Source organism: Mya arenaria, chromosome 6 (genome assembly GCF_026914265.1).
Source record: "Mya arenaria isolate MELC-2E11 chromosome 6, ASM2691426v1".
NCBI lineage: Eukaryota > Metazoa > Mollusca > Bivalvia > Myida > Myidae > Mya > Mya arenaria.
This window is the reverse complement of record NC_069127.1, coordinates 30057751-30076009: the sequence shown is the minus strand read 5'-3', so window position 1 is coordinate 30076009 and position 18259 is coordinate 30057751. Positions and strand designations below refer to the sequence as shown.

Genomic DNA, 18259 nt, shown 5'->3' with positions numbered 1-18259 from the left:
ACCTTCAGGCTGACAAGAGTGTAAAACAGTGCACATATAAAGGCCTATTATTTATCTATATCCTTAGGTTTCTGTCGATCAAGTTTATTGTAGAAAACTCTACAGCCTAAAGCCTTTTTCAACAATGCATCTACCATCTCCTTATTTATTTTAAGTTCAACATTCGTCTGAGTCATAAATTTTCCCAAAGAAACACAGTCAGTGCATTGCTTGAACAACTGCAGGAGTGAATGCATATGCCAATAATGCAAATATACAGCGCGACCCAACTCCAACCTTTCCCCGATTACATGCCTGAAAATGATTTATAAAGACAACTAACTACAGTTTTTCAGAAAGCACGCTCAACTGTATGCGAACGTAACATTATTTTGGAAATGACATCGAAAAAATTGTGTCCCAGACCATTGCGCGCTGACGATGGATTTCGAAATGAGAGCGGGTTCAAAGTTCAAAAAGTGGAAAATAATTTTTGTTTTACTTCACTGATAAATCTCTTTAGATCACCGGAAAGCATGTTATAACTATCTTTGTTACATTTGTCCACACGATCTGCGATGTATAATTGATTCTAAATGATCGGGAAAGGTATTCATCCTCATTGAGTAAATCTTTTCGCTTCTTGCAATATTTACCTGGATGCATCAATCATGATAACACTTAGTGGTCAAAGTTATGGAAGAAATTGAGTATGTCACGCAATCGGGCAACAGTTCATGGACTACACTTCTTTTTAGCTAGTTTGATACACATAAACTAGTGATTTTATGAGAATATCATTCGAAGGTCTCAACACCATGTAACTATAATGTATTTAAACGGTTAATAACACCATAAAGCTGGTGTGAGATAAAGATAAGTGTATATTCAATCAAACTGATATACATTCATTGTTTAAATCATATACCGTTTTTAAGATTAATTTCGCAATTGAAAGTTTTTCATATTTAAGTTTTATATTATTGAATCGATGTGATCGGCGGCGATTCTTTAGTTTGACATTCAGAGTCGACTCGTCGGAGACCTGGCCTCTTCTAATGAATCAAATAAATACGTGGTATTCGACGTTAGGGGATATAAAACCTTGAATATTTCTGAACATGGTCTAAGAATATGGGGCAAGAATTACGATTCATTTGTAAATTATAATGAGTTGTATTTCTCTCATTTATGTTCGCTTTTTTGCTTCTTATCGCATAGAATCTGTCTCAAGTTTGCTCTATTAGTCAATGCCGGGACACTCTTTCGCGGCATCCGGTAAACCGCCCACACATTGTGGAGCGGATATTCTCGAAACTGTTTACACACAATTGTTTTGTCGAAATAATTTTCTTTAAAGATGCAAACGAATTTTTAACAAGTCGGCAGTAATATGATTATTTTTATATTTTGATTTCACCAAAATATATTGCAAAGATGGTTTATTCTACTCTTTCACAATATTGAACCTCACAACTAAATAAGAATTACGTTTGAAGCCATTTCATTGAGGACCGTCCATTCCCACTTTGTAAGCGTAGTAATAAACAGACCAAAATGGACCTTTACTATATTATAAACAAATGCATGGCATGCTTGAATGGATCTGTTTTATTTCATCAGTTTCGTTTACGAAAAATGGATGCACTTGTTAACAAACTAAAAAAGTAGAATATTGGCCAATTGACCAAATGTGTGTTGAAAAACATGTCTTTACAACCTAAGCTATTAATTCTATACATTTCGATGTGTCTTCAACAATCCTCGCATATAACTTTTATTTTCTTCTAATTTGCATGTTATCTCGTGGAAAGTTATATATTAAGATGATTTTAGATCAATTGAAAAGACAGATGAACATTAAATGAATCACTCGCGAGTCTGTATCCTTGGTAGAAACCTGAACTTGTGTCCTTTTAAATGGTCATATGAAAGTACCGCTGGAATCCTCGAAACAACAACCTTTTGGGTGAAAGGTGGACACCTTTCCAACATTACCACTCTCATTTCCGCTACTAAATTGGATATGATAACTAGAGAATTATATTCATCCACAACTATGTTTATTTAGACATTAGAAGTTATGAAAACAAAGCACTCATGTATACAATGATATACACCAAAAGTAATATTAAACACTAGTGTTTGTTTTTAACTTAATACTGACTTATTTCATAGACTTCATTAAACAAAACTTACAAACAAATACACTCCTTTCAATTCTCAAAGTGATCATAATCATACTATAGTTTTATGCTTCTAAGTGTTCGACCGCAACCCTAGGACATCGTATATGATTCTGTCTTGAAGTGTTTTTCGGTATGTGTAGGACTTGCTCCTAAATATCAGCCCGGCTTTCCCGTCGTTCGGGTGCCATTCCTTAGACGGTCGTGTTAGCTGGCCGATTCTCTGTAAAGGTATTAATTCGTCATTTCTAAGGATGCCGACGAACAAGACTAGGAAAAGTTTAACATTACACAGATCAGTTTGGGATAGCACGTCAACACCTATACCGATGCACCCCAGAGATGGAAAGCAGCTGAACATATGAGAACAAATTGATTGAGTGTTTTTGTTTTACTACGTCATTTTGATTGCAATCAATGCACACTTAATTATATTTTAAAATAATATCAAAGACTAGAAACTGACCCGTGTTATTGTGCCCGTGCCTTTAATAGCCACCAAAACAGCGGCCACAGCAAATATGCTGATCAGCGGAGCGAAGGCGAGCACATTACCCAGCACAACAGCATAGTCCGGGTACTGGTAGCCTCCCTTGCCGAACGAGGGTGCGTCAAAGTTGATCGCCGAGGAGATCAGAATTGTCTTGTAAATATAATTATAAAATCATATTAATTTCCTGTATAAGATTTCTAGCACAGACTTTCTTACTTCATAAACAACAAAGTTGAGCCTAGTTGAATATATCTTAGGACAACGTTTTCTCAATTAAAGAACTTCACAGAATCAGATAAAAAATTATCGGCACAGAACGCACCTTACTCAAAATAATACTTATTTGTTTAGTAAAACAAAAACGTGCGGTATCAATACACATAATAATAAAATAACGGAAGCATAATAATATTTTGTAATCCAAACAAATCTTAACGTGAGTTGTCTGACCAAAGAAATTCCAGTGTGGAAAAGAAGAACCTACAAACTGTACAAATGAGCTTGCCATAGCATCAGGCTAGTGGTAATAATACTAAATGTTGATGTCTGGTGTCCCCAAGTAATTAAAGTATCATATGAAAGAATATTGCCTGGTGATTACCAAAGTATGAAAAAAAGTCTTAAAATACTTCATAGATAATTTGATTGCAATTTGTAGTTTTGTTCTTTATTTCACCTGAAGTCGAAAGTTAAAATACAGGCATTGCAATGTTTCAAGGCTAGTAAAGTTTTTTTTAACAGATTTGATCTGTATAATATTTACAATTTTTTCCTCTACAAAGCTATACTGTTCAATTAATAACAAAATGATATGAAGTCACAAGATACTCACAAAACGATACCTTTACAGCGTGAAGTGATTATGTGGGAAATACAATTTGTTGGATTTCTAAGCTTTGGAATTGCAAAAAAATATGTAGGAGCGCAGCAGAATGAGAGCCGATGATGTTTTATCAGTCAAACAAGGGGCAATATTCGACAAGTACTAAAACTGGTGTATGGGTATTGCATTTGCATATTATCTCTTGCAGTATGTGTTTCAATTTAAATAACTATATTTCGTACGATTTCGAAGTAATGGTCAAACTTAAAATTAATGCACAATTCGTAATCGCTGACATTAAGGCTTTGACAATATATCACCTTTAAACATTACTATTCATACCGAAAATAACTCTCTAGATTAATGCCAGCTGCGTTTGAGCTTACATTAATAAACGTATCAACTGGGCGCTATTCATTGATATACAGTTGCAACATTAATCATAAATAACTTACGGATATGAACATAGGTATGATTAAGGACCAGAATATTCGGACTAACAGAGAGGGGCGGTTGCCCGTCATCATCTCGATGTCTTGACTAAAACGGTTTGCGCCTGGAAAGGAAAGCAGTATAACATGGAGAGCATCCAAATAAGGACCAGACTAAATCCAACGTATCGAAATCGCCTTCTTGGTAAAAATTAGACTGCCCATTGACAAGAATGGTAAGTAAATGATTTCGTTTAACCTAATATAAATTTAAAATATAACTGCACCATTTGGCAATGTCAGTGGTTTGAATGCATATGTATAAAACAAATTGTAAGAAGTTTAATAAATCAAAAGTTTACTTGGTTTGTAAAGAATCAGCGATAAAACGATATAAAAAAACATATTAGCAACTATCATTTCTGTCTGTAAATTTGTAGGGTTCTATCACCTGGAGTTTGTTGGAAGTCTGTATACGATTTAAAATTACTAGTTATGCAAACGAATGGCAAAATGGATATTCGAATATTCGGTAATTCTTTCGATCGAATATTCGAATATTTGATTACCAAAATACATTTTTAGGTTGTTGTAGTAAACTATTATTATTATAAATAGTAAAGTAATAGCCGGGGCATTTTAACCCTATTTTGTCGTAGCCAGTAAGCGCAGCGAACCCTTATTTCCCCAAATGAGCCTTTGAAATCCTCCATTTTTTCAAAAAGAAAAAGAAAGCAATACATTATTGACAAATAAAACAAAATCGAATATTTTCAATTTCACTGCCTTCATATTTGTACACTTAGTGAAATAAATTGATTCCTGGGCAAATTGCGTTATGTTATGCGCCAATGGAGGGTCTTTCCATAGGACGAGCAACCTCGTTCTAGGATTTATCTCTATTAAATATAACTGTTTTGACTCTTGTATTGTACATCAATAGAGAAAATATATCCTAAAACACTTAACTCTACAGTTACATTTCAAAGCACGAAAATTATATCGAAACATGGAAATCAGTTAAAAGCTTATACATGTAACTACATTTTTGTAGAACATGTCATTCATACCGTCACGGCGATTTGAGCAATGTTGCACAGCTTAATTTTTAGCCAAGACAACACATTGGTGCGAATTCCCTTTTATTAAATCCTAAATTGGCAAAGACATTTAAATTTACTGAACATAACTGAAATGTTTGATGTCACTTGTGTAATAGCCAGTTATTGTAAAGTTGCTTGAAATTTTTATAGTACCCGACGATATGTCCCTCAATGATATATGACGCGTGTTAAATGCATTTTAATCACATTCACACCTCTGGCATTATGGGCCAATCGTTGTAAGAACACGACAAACAAACTTTATACTTTTAAACTTTATTATTCTATTTATTCAACATCAAAATATCGAATATTCGAACACCGATTTTGACTTTCGAATACTAAACGTTTGATCAAATATTCGTTTGCATCCCCTAAACCATCGTCGATGGGTTCAGTGGACACGTATCAACCGAATAACGTAGTGTTGTTTTCATTCATTTTATATGATTAAATTTGACCACAACATTTCTGTTTTGGCTTGGTAATGCGAAAGTAGTTTTACGCTGCGCACTATTGTTACGTATGGTATTGTGTGACACGGAACAATACAGCCAGGTGTGTATAACAAAAAATACTTTCAATCGAACAGCATAAGCATTATACTAGCATAAAGTAATTAAGACGTGACGCTAACAGGTATGAAATATTCCAATAATTGACACTTTTGATTGTTCCCCGTTTACCGTATATCCAAGAAATGATGATCGTTTCCAACAGGGCAACAAACACGATGTTGAAGGTTGCGATATACCAGTCAGTCAGCATAAAGATATAGTATCCTCCCTGAAAAATCAACACGGTATCCTTTTGAGCAGCTACAAAAGCGTCATGATCTAGGTTTAGAGAAAAACAGAACTAGCATGTCAACACGCAAAATAATCAATATCAAAACGATATTTAGTGTTTGAATGATACGTGTATCATTAGATTCGAAGACATATGATTTTTTTGAAAGAAGAAAAGACTATATTATACCAAACATGCACCATGTAGGTTTGCTCCTGTTTTGTATTTCATGCTTTGTTACGACATAGTGAGTTTTATTTTTACATTTTATCATTGTAAGAAAATACTGACCAGGACCATAATGTTTTACCAGGTAATTTTGTTTCTTATGCATATAATTAGGAAATAGTAAAAATTGTGTTATGAGAACTCGATTTTTCATGTACATTACATAAAAAAATAAGTTAACGGCCAAGCTCCTTTGATAAAAAGAAGAATGAATTTAGTAGCTTAAAATCACTCTGATATTTATTTGCAATGCCTCATTGTTACTATGAGTTTTATTGAATGAACGCTACTTTACAATGTAACGGTTGAGTAAACGGTCAAATATCAATCTTTAAATGACTTACAGATGTGCACAGCGGGATGCTGCCGACAATCATCAGGACGGTAAGCAAAGAGGTGATGTGGATGCGATATCGGTGGAGCCGACGAAAATCATAGTCAACGATCGTATTTATCACCATTTCAAACGTCCCAAACTGAAATCAGTGTCCGAGTTAATCTGATGATATGATTGATTTCAATTGTTGAATAAATCAATTTTGAATAATACAATGGAAACTACTGAGACGAACAAAAAATGGTCAGTAAGAAAAAAGACATGACTTGGACCTTACCAGTCAATTATTCAGTAATGTTGAATAAATACGAGCGTTCATCGAATCATCAAAATTTGATACTACCTGACGCTAATTGAACACGATTTATGTGAATGTATATTCTAATTCAATATTTGATGTTCAAGTAACTAACGGAATAACCTTTCTAGCACACCGGATGGACATTTCCGATGAATTCAGCCGTGCTGGAAAACTCCATCTGGCATCCCCCCATGCCAGATGAGTCACGCGCTGTGACGTAATAATTTCAATTTCTTTTATAATACACGTTATGTAATCATAATTTTGAAATTTAAATAGATGAGTTCCATTTAAATTAACTTTACAAAAATAAACTTTAAAAAAACGAAACAAAATAACCCTTAAAAGACGTTATGTCGAAGGAACTTATTGACGTATGCAGTGAATACAAATTACTGCGCGTCATGACGTCAGTAAACATCATCGCACGCGCTTTTTGTTGATATGTACAAAAATGCGCCTTTTTATATATTTTCTACACAACATATGTTATTTAATGTATGCTAGAAAAAATATCTATTTTGTGTGTCCGTTTCGAATAGAAACGGAAACACATGACAGATATTGTTATTCTGTGCTACCCAAACATATAGACTCATAAGTATTACCTACCATGTTTAATAGTTATAACGGTTATACTGAAAATTGTGAAATGGTAGCGATCTTTGAACGTACAGTTGAGTCGACGCCAACTAAAATGAGAGTGATGAAAAACAGCACAGCCCAGAGGTTTGGTAATGGAAGTCTGCTCAGTGCTTCTGGGTAGGCAATGAACGCCAGGGATGCACCTGAAACACACAAGTTCAGTATGCGACCACGAGATTCTGGTAATCATTAATAGACTGTGACAATGCATTTTCGAGTGGTATTCAAGGTGATTAACACAAATAGAGTCATGAGTATAATAAACTCAAAATCTACTCGAAATGGATGAAACTCTTACACCATTGACTTAATCCGGTTACATTTATAACACCAGAAACAGAATTTGATGCTCGTTTTGAGATTTATTAATTCATAAAATCAATTCAAATTGAGCTTTAAGATAATGTAAAATAGATTCAATTACGAAATAAACTTTTCTGTCGTACATAAAGAGTATAAATGCACTTTAAAAACAACCAAAAGGTATTTGTTACTGCTTTATACAGAAGAGGATGATCTTTATAAGCCTTTAGCTTCCGATCATATTAGTAAATACTTAGAATAAAATTGATGTTGTCATTTGTAAATCTAAATTAAATGAATACAACTACACGAAATCAAGCTATAAGTCAGATATAATCTTTAATCTTGTTGAACGTTTTGAAACCAAACATTTAATATATACTTTTTATCATGAAAAACCATATAAAAATCTTTATTTTCCTTTACCAGAAAATGGAAGGTCGTCGATAGAGACGTCGGTTTCTTTTGCAAAGAACCCAAGTACTGAAAAAACAACCAGTCCACTGAAAAAGCCTGTAAACCCGTCCGCAAAACAAACGATCATCGTATCTCTGAAAACAAATTCTTAATTTAGAAATGTTTTATATAACGCAATTTTTATGTTTTTCAAAATTAGTGATAATTTACACAAGTGCTTTTATATGAAATAAAGAAAAATAATGTTGATTAAGTTATCAGTTGAACGTTACATTAACCAAACTATTAATTTATGATATAAGTTAATATTATAATGAAACACCTTCTTACATTATTACATTCATAATGTAAAATGGCGTATACAAACGAGTCTACTGCTACCTGAATGCGTTATGGCTGAACTTGTTGAAACTAGCCATAGTGATGACACCTCCCCATGCCGGTCCCAGCGAATAGAAGCATTGCACCGCAGCCTCGATCCATAACTGTTGGTTTATCAGAACAATAACATCAAGCTTTTCGTGTTTTCTTTGATTTCTTTCGTACATTAAATCCCAAACACTAGCACAGTCAAAGTGTGCATTAATAATCATGCGGATGAATTACAGCGATACTTACTAATACGCAAGCTTGTTATTGAACGTTGTCACGGTACACACACTTACTTTACCAACAACCCTTCGTGATTAAATTTATAACTCACGGTATGCGCTCTGGTACTTTTTTAATATCTCTGGAGGTGAATTCAGTATTTTTGAATTCGTTAAAGAAATAAACTCGATTTTTAATATTTTACAGTTGTGCTTGCTTAAAGAAAAAAAACTCACTTTCAACAAAAAGCAATCGCATAAAAGGCACTTAATACGTTAATGCCAAAATAGCGTGTATATTTTATGTAAGGGTAGTCGACATTTAACTATAATAAAAAAGAGGATACTCAAACAGTAATCAATCAATGAGACCAAAACGAAAAATGTATCTAGTATAATAATTGCCAACTATAATTCGAATAATTGTATAATGATAATAAAACAAAATGTTTGATAAACATTAGTGATATAAATAGTTATAAATTATATCTTCTGTAACAATCCCTAACACATTTTTATGGTACAAAAGGCACTGATTACATAAATGTTATAATATCGTGTATCTGCCATCGAACTTTCGGCAAAACTGCCAGGAAAATTAAACGGTCATCATTTTTTCCCCAACAGTTATCATTTAATCAGACCAAAGGGAAACATGATACCATAAGAATAGTTGTACCTGTCCTTTCAGGAGTTTGCTAAAGTCTGGATAAATGTAGTGCTTAATTCCGTCAACTGCACCATCTAAAGTCACGCCGCGAATCAGGAGCACAGTCAGCAATACGTAGGGCAATGTCGCCGTCACGTACACAACCTACAAACGGTGTACAATAAAAATAATTATACGTGTATGAAAAAGTATCAACTATATCAACTGAACAATATTTTTTATAAAACAGTACCTGTTAATTTCTCACATCCAAACGTTTAAACAACAACAAATTAATTGTTTCGTAATATTGAATCATATCGCATTCATTATGTAAAGTTACATGATCGCTCCCTTCTCCGGCCTCTTTAAACAAGAAACTCGGAGTGATACAGCCCATACATCAGCCGACTAGCATTATGTTCATTATGCAGTTTTAACATGATATTTCGAGGAACAAAATGGGAGTAAAAATTACTCACTTTTCCGAGTGACTTGACACCTTTACATATGCAGAGGAACACAATAAGCCACCCGAGTGCCTGGCAACCAAGTAGGTGCAACTGTACAGATCCTAAGTCGTCTATACCACGTGACCTTGCCAAAACATTATTCCTGCGAAACAACCCGGGTGAACAAGTAGAAAGTACAAGATTAATTTGAATTTAATCTTTAATACAAAGGTCGATGTCAGTAAAATTATGAATATTTATATAATTGGAACGTAATCGTTTAAAAAAGATTGAGAAAAAAAATATATCATCATCAGATAGTTTGTAGAATGTCACATGACTATAAGTATCTTCTATTGTCGCGAGTGTTAGAAAGGTTCTTCCCATCCAGAGCGTAAGGTGTTTTGCGGAAACGAGGTTTTCTGGGTTGGGATGAACCTTACTTACACGAACGGCTACGGTAGATTCTTTTACTCCCACCTCAGTTGGAGTTCGAGGAATTCTTTTGTGCGTAGTGAAAATTTCCGTATAGATATGCGACATATGTGGTTGTTATGGATATGCGCGCAGTGATTCCGATTGTGTAAATAGTCCAATCGTTCTCTAAATAGTGCTGGATTGAATGCAGCATCATTTCTTGCATGCAGCGTTAAAACTTTTTTATGGTGCCATTTGAAGCACGAATAAATTATTTATTTTAAATATTGCCGCAATTGTTTCCATGATACCACAGACAAAGTTCTCCAGTAAGGGTTGTAATTGTGTAATGATTAAAAGGGAATTCAATACGGGTTTAATATTTTTCTTTGTCCGTGAGCTGGCGAATTCCAGCATGGCTACTCTCACCTGTTGAGTCTAACTTTGAGATTCAGACTCAGAAAAGCGAATATTAAAATGTTGTTCAGGGACTTAAAATAAAACACATTTAACTAAAATGTATAAATCGTATAAAAGGTATGAATCTATATTTACCTTTTTTTTTCGAATATCAGTTGTACTTTAAAACTCCAACTCAAAAGTAAAAATGAGCCCAGTTGTATGTACACATTGGTAACTGGTAGCTGGGGTTGTAATTATTTCCATGTCAATGATTCTTTTACGGAGTAACAATAAACAGTGTTTGTCAATTACTCTGAGTTTTTATCTTAATTGAAAATCTAATCAACGTAACAGGACGTTTCTCTTTTTTAACTTTATTACAACGGCAAGAAAATACTATGCAGTTAATCAAAAAAGTAATACATCTACTCATAGTGCACATTTCGCTTACTCCCAAAATTCTGTGGCGGACGTAGTAAAATTAAAAGTATCAGACATGTTTGATGACAGCTGTAACTTCTTTTCCGTAAAATTCGTTGAAACATCTGAAATTATTCGGTTGCTAGAAATCCACGGAAGATAATCACGTGCGGATATCAAACATAAAATTGATATGATTGTGAAGTACACGAGCATGCGCAACGAAATGGTAAAAAAGTGTATAACCGTCAGTCTGGTTTTTTTCAATATGGTCAAATAGTATACTACTATTAGTGTGAAAAATAATTTTGCTTCATTTTAGTGTCGGATGCATACAATGACAGTTTTAAAATAAACGTATCTGATGGAATCAATTATATGCAAAAGTTAAAGTGATTCAAAGATCATTATTACAATAACAGTAATGCTTTTTTAGAAACTTGAACCGTACCTATGCATAGCTCCGTATTCCAAGGCTGACCACACGAGGCCCAAGCAAGGCTGGAGTGGAAGGAGTGAATGAGGAAGTAGATGATCCAGGCAAAACAGGACCCGAAGTACCAGATGACTAATAGGGATAGTCCAACCATCACAAAACCAATTCCTTGAAAAAGGCAGGAACCACAAAATGTACCAATAAAACTTATGTTATGTTTATTTTCTCTGTCTTTATAGCATTGTGATGCTGTGTGTCCTGTGTTTTGGCTACTGAGCTTGTCGCCAAAGTTTCTGTTGCATTATGTTATTTTTTAATATTTGGCATATTTTGAATATAAATTTACTGAAAAGCACAACAATCACAAACCGCTAGTTATAAAAGTTGGTACTAACCTTAAGAATGCAATTATCAAATCATGGGTTTGAGCATACCCAGGCGATACTAGCAACTTAAAAGTCTTAATTGTTCTGACTGTATAATTATTACGAAATGTAGAATAATTGAGCTTGAAACAAATTATATCGAACATATTAGTCTTAGCACATCTCATCTTTAATAGGCGACATATATACAATTCAAATTCTGCTAAAGCTAATAATCAACTTAAGATACCACTAACGAGATTATCGTTTTTGAAGAAAATAAGGAATATTAATACAATGCCATTTAGTTCACTCCAGCATACATTGTTATTCATCTACAGGAATGTTGCCAGAAATTCATTCAAATGACTTCGGCATATGATTATGTCTAGCGCAATCATTCAAGTACATCTAATTTCGGATATTTAATATTGCAATATTAAGCTTTATTTTCAGTCTCGTTAAATGACTAACTAACACTTCCGAAATTCCAATTGGTTGAATTTGATAAGTCGACCTAGAAGACTTCATTAATTTGTTATTAAACTTTTGACGAAACACTTATTTGGTCAAATACAAAATTGTCTTTTACAGTTGATGACTACGTATATACTAGCAGTAAATATTTCTTATAAAAGCTCTATATTCCGAAACAATTATGAAGTCAGGTTATCCTAAGCAAACATTAGGTATAATATATTATAATATATATACAATTGGTCATGACAAATACTTTAAGCATGAAAAAACTGATGACAAAACACTTCTTTCAACGTACCTCTAAATAACGGACATATATCCCAGACGTTAAAAGGGGACTTCCCAGAGAACTGGCCAAGGCAAACCTCGATGTAGTAAAGGGGTCCTCCACACGTGACCAAAAATAGCAGGAAAGGAATCAGAGCAACACCTGTGACAAGGATATTTTTTTAATAATAATATAACTTGAGACTCAACGTTCGTACAGATTTTTGAAAAACACGTGTTTTATGTAGTATTGCATTTAATATCCGCAAGAAAACTGCTACTTATTAAGGTATATAAATATATTTATTTCGATTCTGTTCTAATTATATATTATTTTTATTTACATACCTCCGCCATTACGCTTTACAAAATACGGGAACCTCCAAATGTTTCCCAGCCCCACTGTGTAACCCACAACAGAGAGGAGAAACTCAAACCGCCCTGACCACTTCTCTCTTACCGCTTTCGGTCTTGTTGAGCTAAAATCATTAGAACCAGGTGCATAGTCGCCACTGTATATGACACTTCCATCGTTAACATAAATGTCCAATGCGACATCATCTTTAACGTCTGTGCTTTCACATCCTGCTCCAAATTCGACTGCATTTCTATCCACTCCATTCAATCTCTGAAGTTCTAACTTGTTTGCGGCTGCGTTCATTTTCTTTTGTTATGTTAACAGATCAACACATATCCGGCCGATGAACTTGTATCAGATATTACGAAGTTGGACACGCTTGGCGTATTTCTGTCAAACAAACATATTTTACGGTACAGAATTTTTACTTTTTGTTAATAGTTTAATTTCATTTCATACGCCAGATGCCTTTACTGTTCACATCTGCTGTCTTGATTTTCACCTTAATCACTGTAACGACTGAGGGCAATATGATATATGTATAACCTTTCATAATATGATTACAGGTCCATCCGATAAATGCTTCGTCGTTTCCTTATCTTTAAGAAACACAACATGCTTATAGCTTTTATGGTATATATACAATTAAAACAAATGTATCAAATATCTTGCAATAATAATTACATCCGTCAAAATATTAATGTTCATTACTGTTCTGTTTGCAATGACCTTCTTCTAATCTTGAATTTTACAAAATGCGTACAAGTGTACATGTAAAGTTTATGCTATTTTTAAAACTGTCTATATGTTTCTTTGGTGTTACTCTGTTTTTTAATTTATTCTTTCTTATAATTATATAATCCTCATAAAGCTGAATACTGTCTCACACTGTTTAATTATTTAAAATAGATTGTTAAAATCATTAAACAGTAACATCAAGGACCAAGGATAGATCCTTGAGGAACACCAGCGTTGATAGTGAGGATTCTTGAAGCAGAGTTGGATAAGACTACCAGTTGTTTGCGGTCAGAAAGATAAGAGGAAAACCCATGAAGAAGTGAAGCACTTATACCGATGGATGACAGCTTATGAATAAGGCCATGATGCCAAACTCGGTCGAAAGCATTTGAAACGTCACAAAAGACAGCCCTTACTTCTTTCCCTTCATCTAAGGTTTTGCTGACGTCGTTGTAAAAGAAAGCTAACTGGTTGACGCTAGAATCGCCTTTGATGAAACCAGATTGTAAGTATTTTATTCGAGATGAGGTAGTTGTAGAGGTATTTGTGGATACAGCGCTCCATGAGTTTGCCAATACAACTTAGAAGTGATATTGGTCTATAATTGCCGGGACTAGATGAATCAGTTTTTTTGAAAATGGGGCAGACGTTCGCCAACTTCCATGGAGGAGGGAAGGTAGTGTTTGCCAACAATCTTTTAAAATATTTCGAGAGAGGTACAGCAAGTTCGTCTTTGCCCTCTTTAATAAGTTTAGGACTAATCGAGTCAGGACCACTGGCTTTACTAGGATCAATACAGGAAATTGCACCTCTAACGTCCTGGCTTGTCAATAATATTTCTGAGAGGAAAGTGGATGGAACGTTTTCAACTGTAAAAAGGGGATGTTGCTGGGGTTTAGAAGGTCTGCCTTTTCTTCATCGGATTCCGCATTAATTGTTCCATCAATAAGAGTTGGAATTGGTGAAGATGTTTGTTTTTGAGTTAGTTGTTTAGCTAGTTTGAACCATACTTTAGTTGTTATGTGATCAGAGTTTATTTTGTTTATTATTTTATGCGATAGGTACTGAATTGTTCCCAAGCCAGTGCATTATTTGAAAGTTTAGCTTTTCGGTGTAATTTGTTACGTTTTCTGATTCGTTGTTTTACCTCTTTGTTTATACAAGGGACGTCGCCTGAACGAATAGTTACGTTTTTATTTGGAATGCTCCCAGAGGCTGATTTTAAGATTGAGCTTGCGATTATGTCTGCGGTAGCATCTAGATGTTGATTGTTTTCGATGAACGACCAGTCGGTGGATCTGAGTTTATCGTTATATTTTACATAATCGCTTTTGTCATATAACCATATTTGGTCCTGAAAGTAAGTCTGCTTAGGTTTTGTGAATTTTACGACAGCAACAGTCGGACAGTGAAACCGGACAAGATTTGGAACAATTGGATCTGCGACGAAACTTGAAATAACTTGATTAGTGTGTTTAATGAACATGAGGTCAATAAGTGAACTAGAGTGCTCGATGAAGTGAGTTGGTGAGTTAATGAGCTGTTCAGAATTTAGAATATAGGGAGTCTATCAATCTACACATTTTATTTGACGAATTCAAGCTGTTGATGTTAAAATCACCTGCTACAAGTATGTTGTCAACATGCTGGTTGAATGCTTGGTCGAGTGAATGTTCCATGTTCAGCCACTGTGTGTTGTTTGAGTTAGGTGGTGTAGTTTCAGACGGCATACGTTAAATGTTAAAATTGACTTGCTCATGTTTTTGGACCAAGTATACCCGTTGATGCATCAAAAAGCACTTATTTTATCATTATTTTACTTATCAAAATCGAAATTGCAGAAAAAATACAGTTATATCATAACTAAAGTATTTTGGTTTTAGTGGGGATCGAACCCACGCCGGTAAAGCCAAGAAAAAATATAAAAACAGCCGTCTAGTCTACACGACCACTGAGACGTTAACAAAATTGATGAATATGTTGACCTGTTAATAATAAATTGATAACATCACGTGATAATGTCAACCAATCACGCAAAATCGCAGCCGTAATAAATGTTTAATCGGTTTATTTACGCTAATGCAAATTGTGGTCTTCAAAGACGATATTTGAGCGAATATAAACATTTGCTGAAGGGTTCCAACTTTTAGTATTTTCATTTTAACACTCCTTATGATTTGCCACACCTTAAATCGTAATTTAAAAAAGTGCATTTTACCATGTGCGAGTTACATTAATAACATTACTATGGGAAGTCTATAACTTTCGATACAATGTACTGTTTTCAATCCTTTTCTCTTCGAGTGATATTTATTTATATGAGTTTCGAGTGTAGATATCCAATTGTTTTGGTGTATCTTGGTGAATATATTGTTCTCTATTATGCAACGTATAATGAGTTTTCTTATTACGCACCATTAGTTTCTTTTCAAAGCGGCCCGTAATTGCTGTACGGCCGATCATAGACTCCTGTACACAATGGCAATTGTTTACAAAGACTTTTGTTTTTACATTTTTTCATATCCTGGTACGACTTAATAATTTGTGAAACGTATCTTTACCCGTTTCTTGCCTGTGCGTGCATTTGCGGTTGCTCGTTTATTTGATAGTAAAGGCTTTATCAATTAAAATCGTAATTTGCTTACAAGGATGTTTTATATAGTTTGAAACAAAGATTGTACGCATTAAAAGCCTAGTTTAAGGATTATTTGGCATAATAATCCCCTGTTGTGCATGTCCTGCTAATTGTACTGGTGTCACAGTAGGGGCCAATTTCCTGTGTATTCGGTTTTTGGATCAGGGCCATTAAGGGTCCATTTCTATAATTAAACGTCCAAAACTGCACAGCAGGATACTCAGATCGGAGATCTTATAAGACAATTAGGTAATTAGATTAAGATCAATTAACATACTGAGGTTGTGTTCAAATGGGTGGGTCACTTATAGAAGGCTTAAACTAGGCCTTTAAGAACAATGTAATATATACATAACTTACCCACAGGCAAAATTAATATCCAATCACTTCTGTTTAGTCTGTCTGGCTTGTTTATGATCACAGTCTTCAACGATTAATATCAAACAGTTGCAAACAAGTTAAACTTATAACCAAAGACTGGTTTACACGCTTTCCTATAAATAAGACTGATTACTACCTACAGATAAATTATTCAATTACATAAAAATGCAATATTGCTTGAAAAGCAATGACATACACTTTTTATTAACATGCATATGCTACTTACGGACATATTACAGAATGATATTATTTGTTGATTTCCTATACTTAATCTGGATTGTAACTTAACTGACTTAATATTCGCACCCGCTATCAATGTACACGCTGTTACGATTGTGTCTGTCTTGGGTATTGATGATTATGGTATAACGTTATGGTAGCTGATTATCGGGTAAGCGTAGGCCTTTTTGGACCATAGAAGCTGCGAGGAAAAAGCTATAATTATTTGAAAACTATCTTGTTTTCTGACTGTCAATTACCCTCCTTGCTTGTGTCGATTTAAATCCAAATGCATGTCCGATAACCCTATCTGATAATTCCTTCGATTTATCAACATGCAAGGCTTCTGGTCCTCATCACTAACTTTTTTTAAAGGAGTTGGCATGTAAACTAGCAAACCCTCTATGTTGCCTTTTCAATTATTGCCTTTGCATGTGTAAGAACCTAGAAAGCCGAATTCACCCATGTATTTGTTCTTCATAAGAATAACGACTATTCCTAGTTTGCGATTATCATGTTATATCGTATACAAAACTTAAGATCGTTCTTTACTGAGAATTTAACGTCTCGCGGTGACAAATACTTCAAAAAGTAAACATGGAACCTTTATGAAATATTCACGTACGGAGAGGATGTCTTGGTTTAGTAGAAAATGTAATGATACACACTTCAAAGCATAAGAAAGCACCCTCTTGATATGATTTCAACCGATCACCAGCAAACTTTGAAAAAGTTAAGGGCAGTAAAAAACTATAAATATACTGTAGGTAGCGCGAATCGTAGCTACAAAATTCAAACGAAACAAATGCATGGCTCAAGTCGAGAAAGGCCAAGTGAATTTCGGAAAATAATTAAAAAATCGAAAAATTAGGCTGACCACACTTAAAGTCTTTTTTGACTATTTTCAAGATTAAGCGGATAATTTAAAGCAGGGCCCGAATATAATACAGACATTTTTAAATGACTTTGAAATGAATAAATCGGGCCGCAATGTGATGTTTGAAGAGCTTGATGATAGAATTACAGCAACTGAAATCGCAAGGGCAATTAAAATGCTAAAGATAAATAAAGCCACTGGATGTGACACTATTTTTACGATTACTTCGTTGAAAGTGCTTATATATTAATCAAGCCCCGAAGCGTACTTTCTAATAACATTTTCGGCTGTGTTATATCCTCAAAGTTGGTAACATGGAGTGCTTTCACCAGTATTGAAACAGAAGCAAATGATGAAATTAAATTTAATTAATTAACAACAGGGATATATCCATTATACGTTGTTTATGGAAATTAAACTCTATTGTTATAAACGAAAAATAGTTATGGTCAGTCGGTCCGCATAAATGAGCGGCTTGAAAAAAAACACGCTTGCATACGTGTATTCTTCATTCAAGGTTGTAAACCGGGCTATTATA

The 18259-nt window shown here is 34.3% G+C and overlaps 1 protein-coding gene across 3 annotated transcripts; it reads right to left on the bottom strand.

Moving 5' to 3' along the window:
- Nucleotides 1-2034: 2034 nt before the first annotated feature.
- Nucleotides 2035-16701, bottom strand: LOC128239148 (sodium-dependent dopamine transporter-like). Of its 3 annotated transcripts, none has more exons than XM_052955643.1 (15): nucleotides 16605-16701; nucleotides 12862-13261; nucleotides 12545-12676; nucleotides 11417-11569; nucleotides 10997-11090; nucleotides 9757-9889; nucleotides 9305-9439; nucleotides 8417-8520; nucleotides 8045-8169; nucleotides 7346-7458; nucleotides 6377-6508; nucleotides 5702-5801; nucleotides 3937-4037; nucleotides 2632-2808; nucleotides 2035-2388 (listed from the first exon to the last, which is right to left on the bottom strand). In XM_052955643.1, exons 2-15 carry the CDS (start codon nucleotides 13172-13174, stop codon nucleotides 2239-2241), a joined length of 1962 nt encoding a protein of 653 aa, XP_052811603.1. In that variant the 5' UTR covers nucleotides 13175-13261; nucleotides 16605-16701; the 3' UTR covers nucleotides 2035-2238. The 3 variants fall into 3 exon arrangements, with proteins under 3 accessions (XP_052811603.1, XP_052811604.1, XP_052811605.1); XM_052955644.1 differs by having other exon boundaries at nucleotides 16609-16657; XM_052955645.1 differs by lacking the exon at nucleotides 6377-6508.
- Between the last annotated feature and the right edge of the window lie 1558 nt (nucleotides 16702-18259).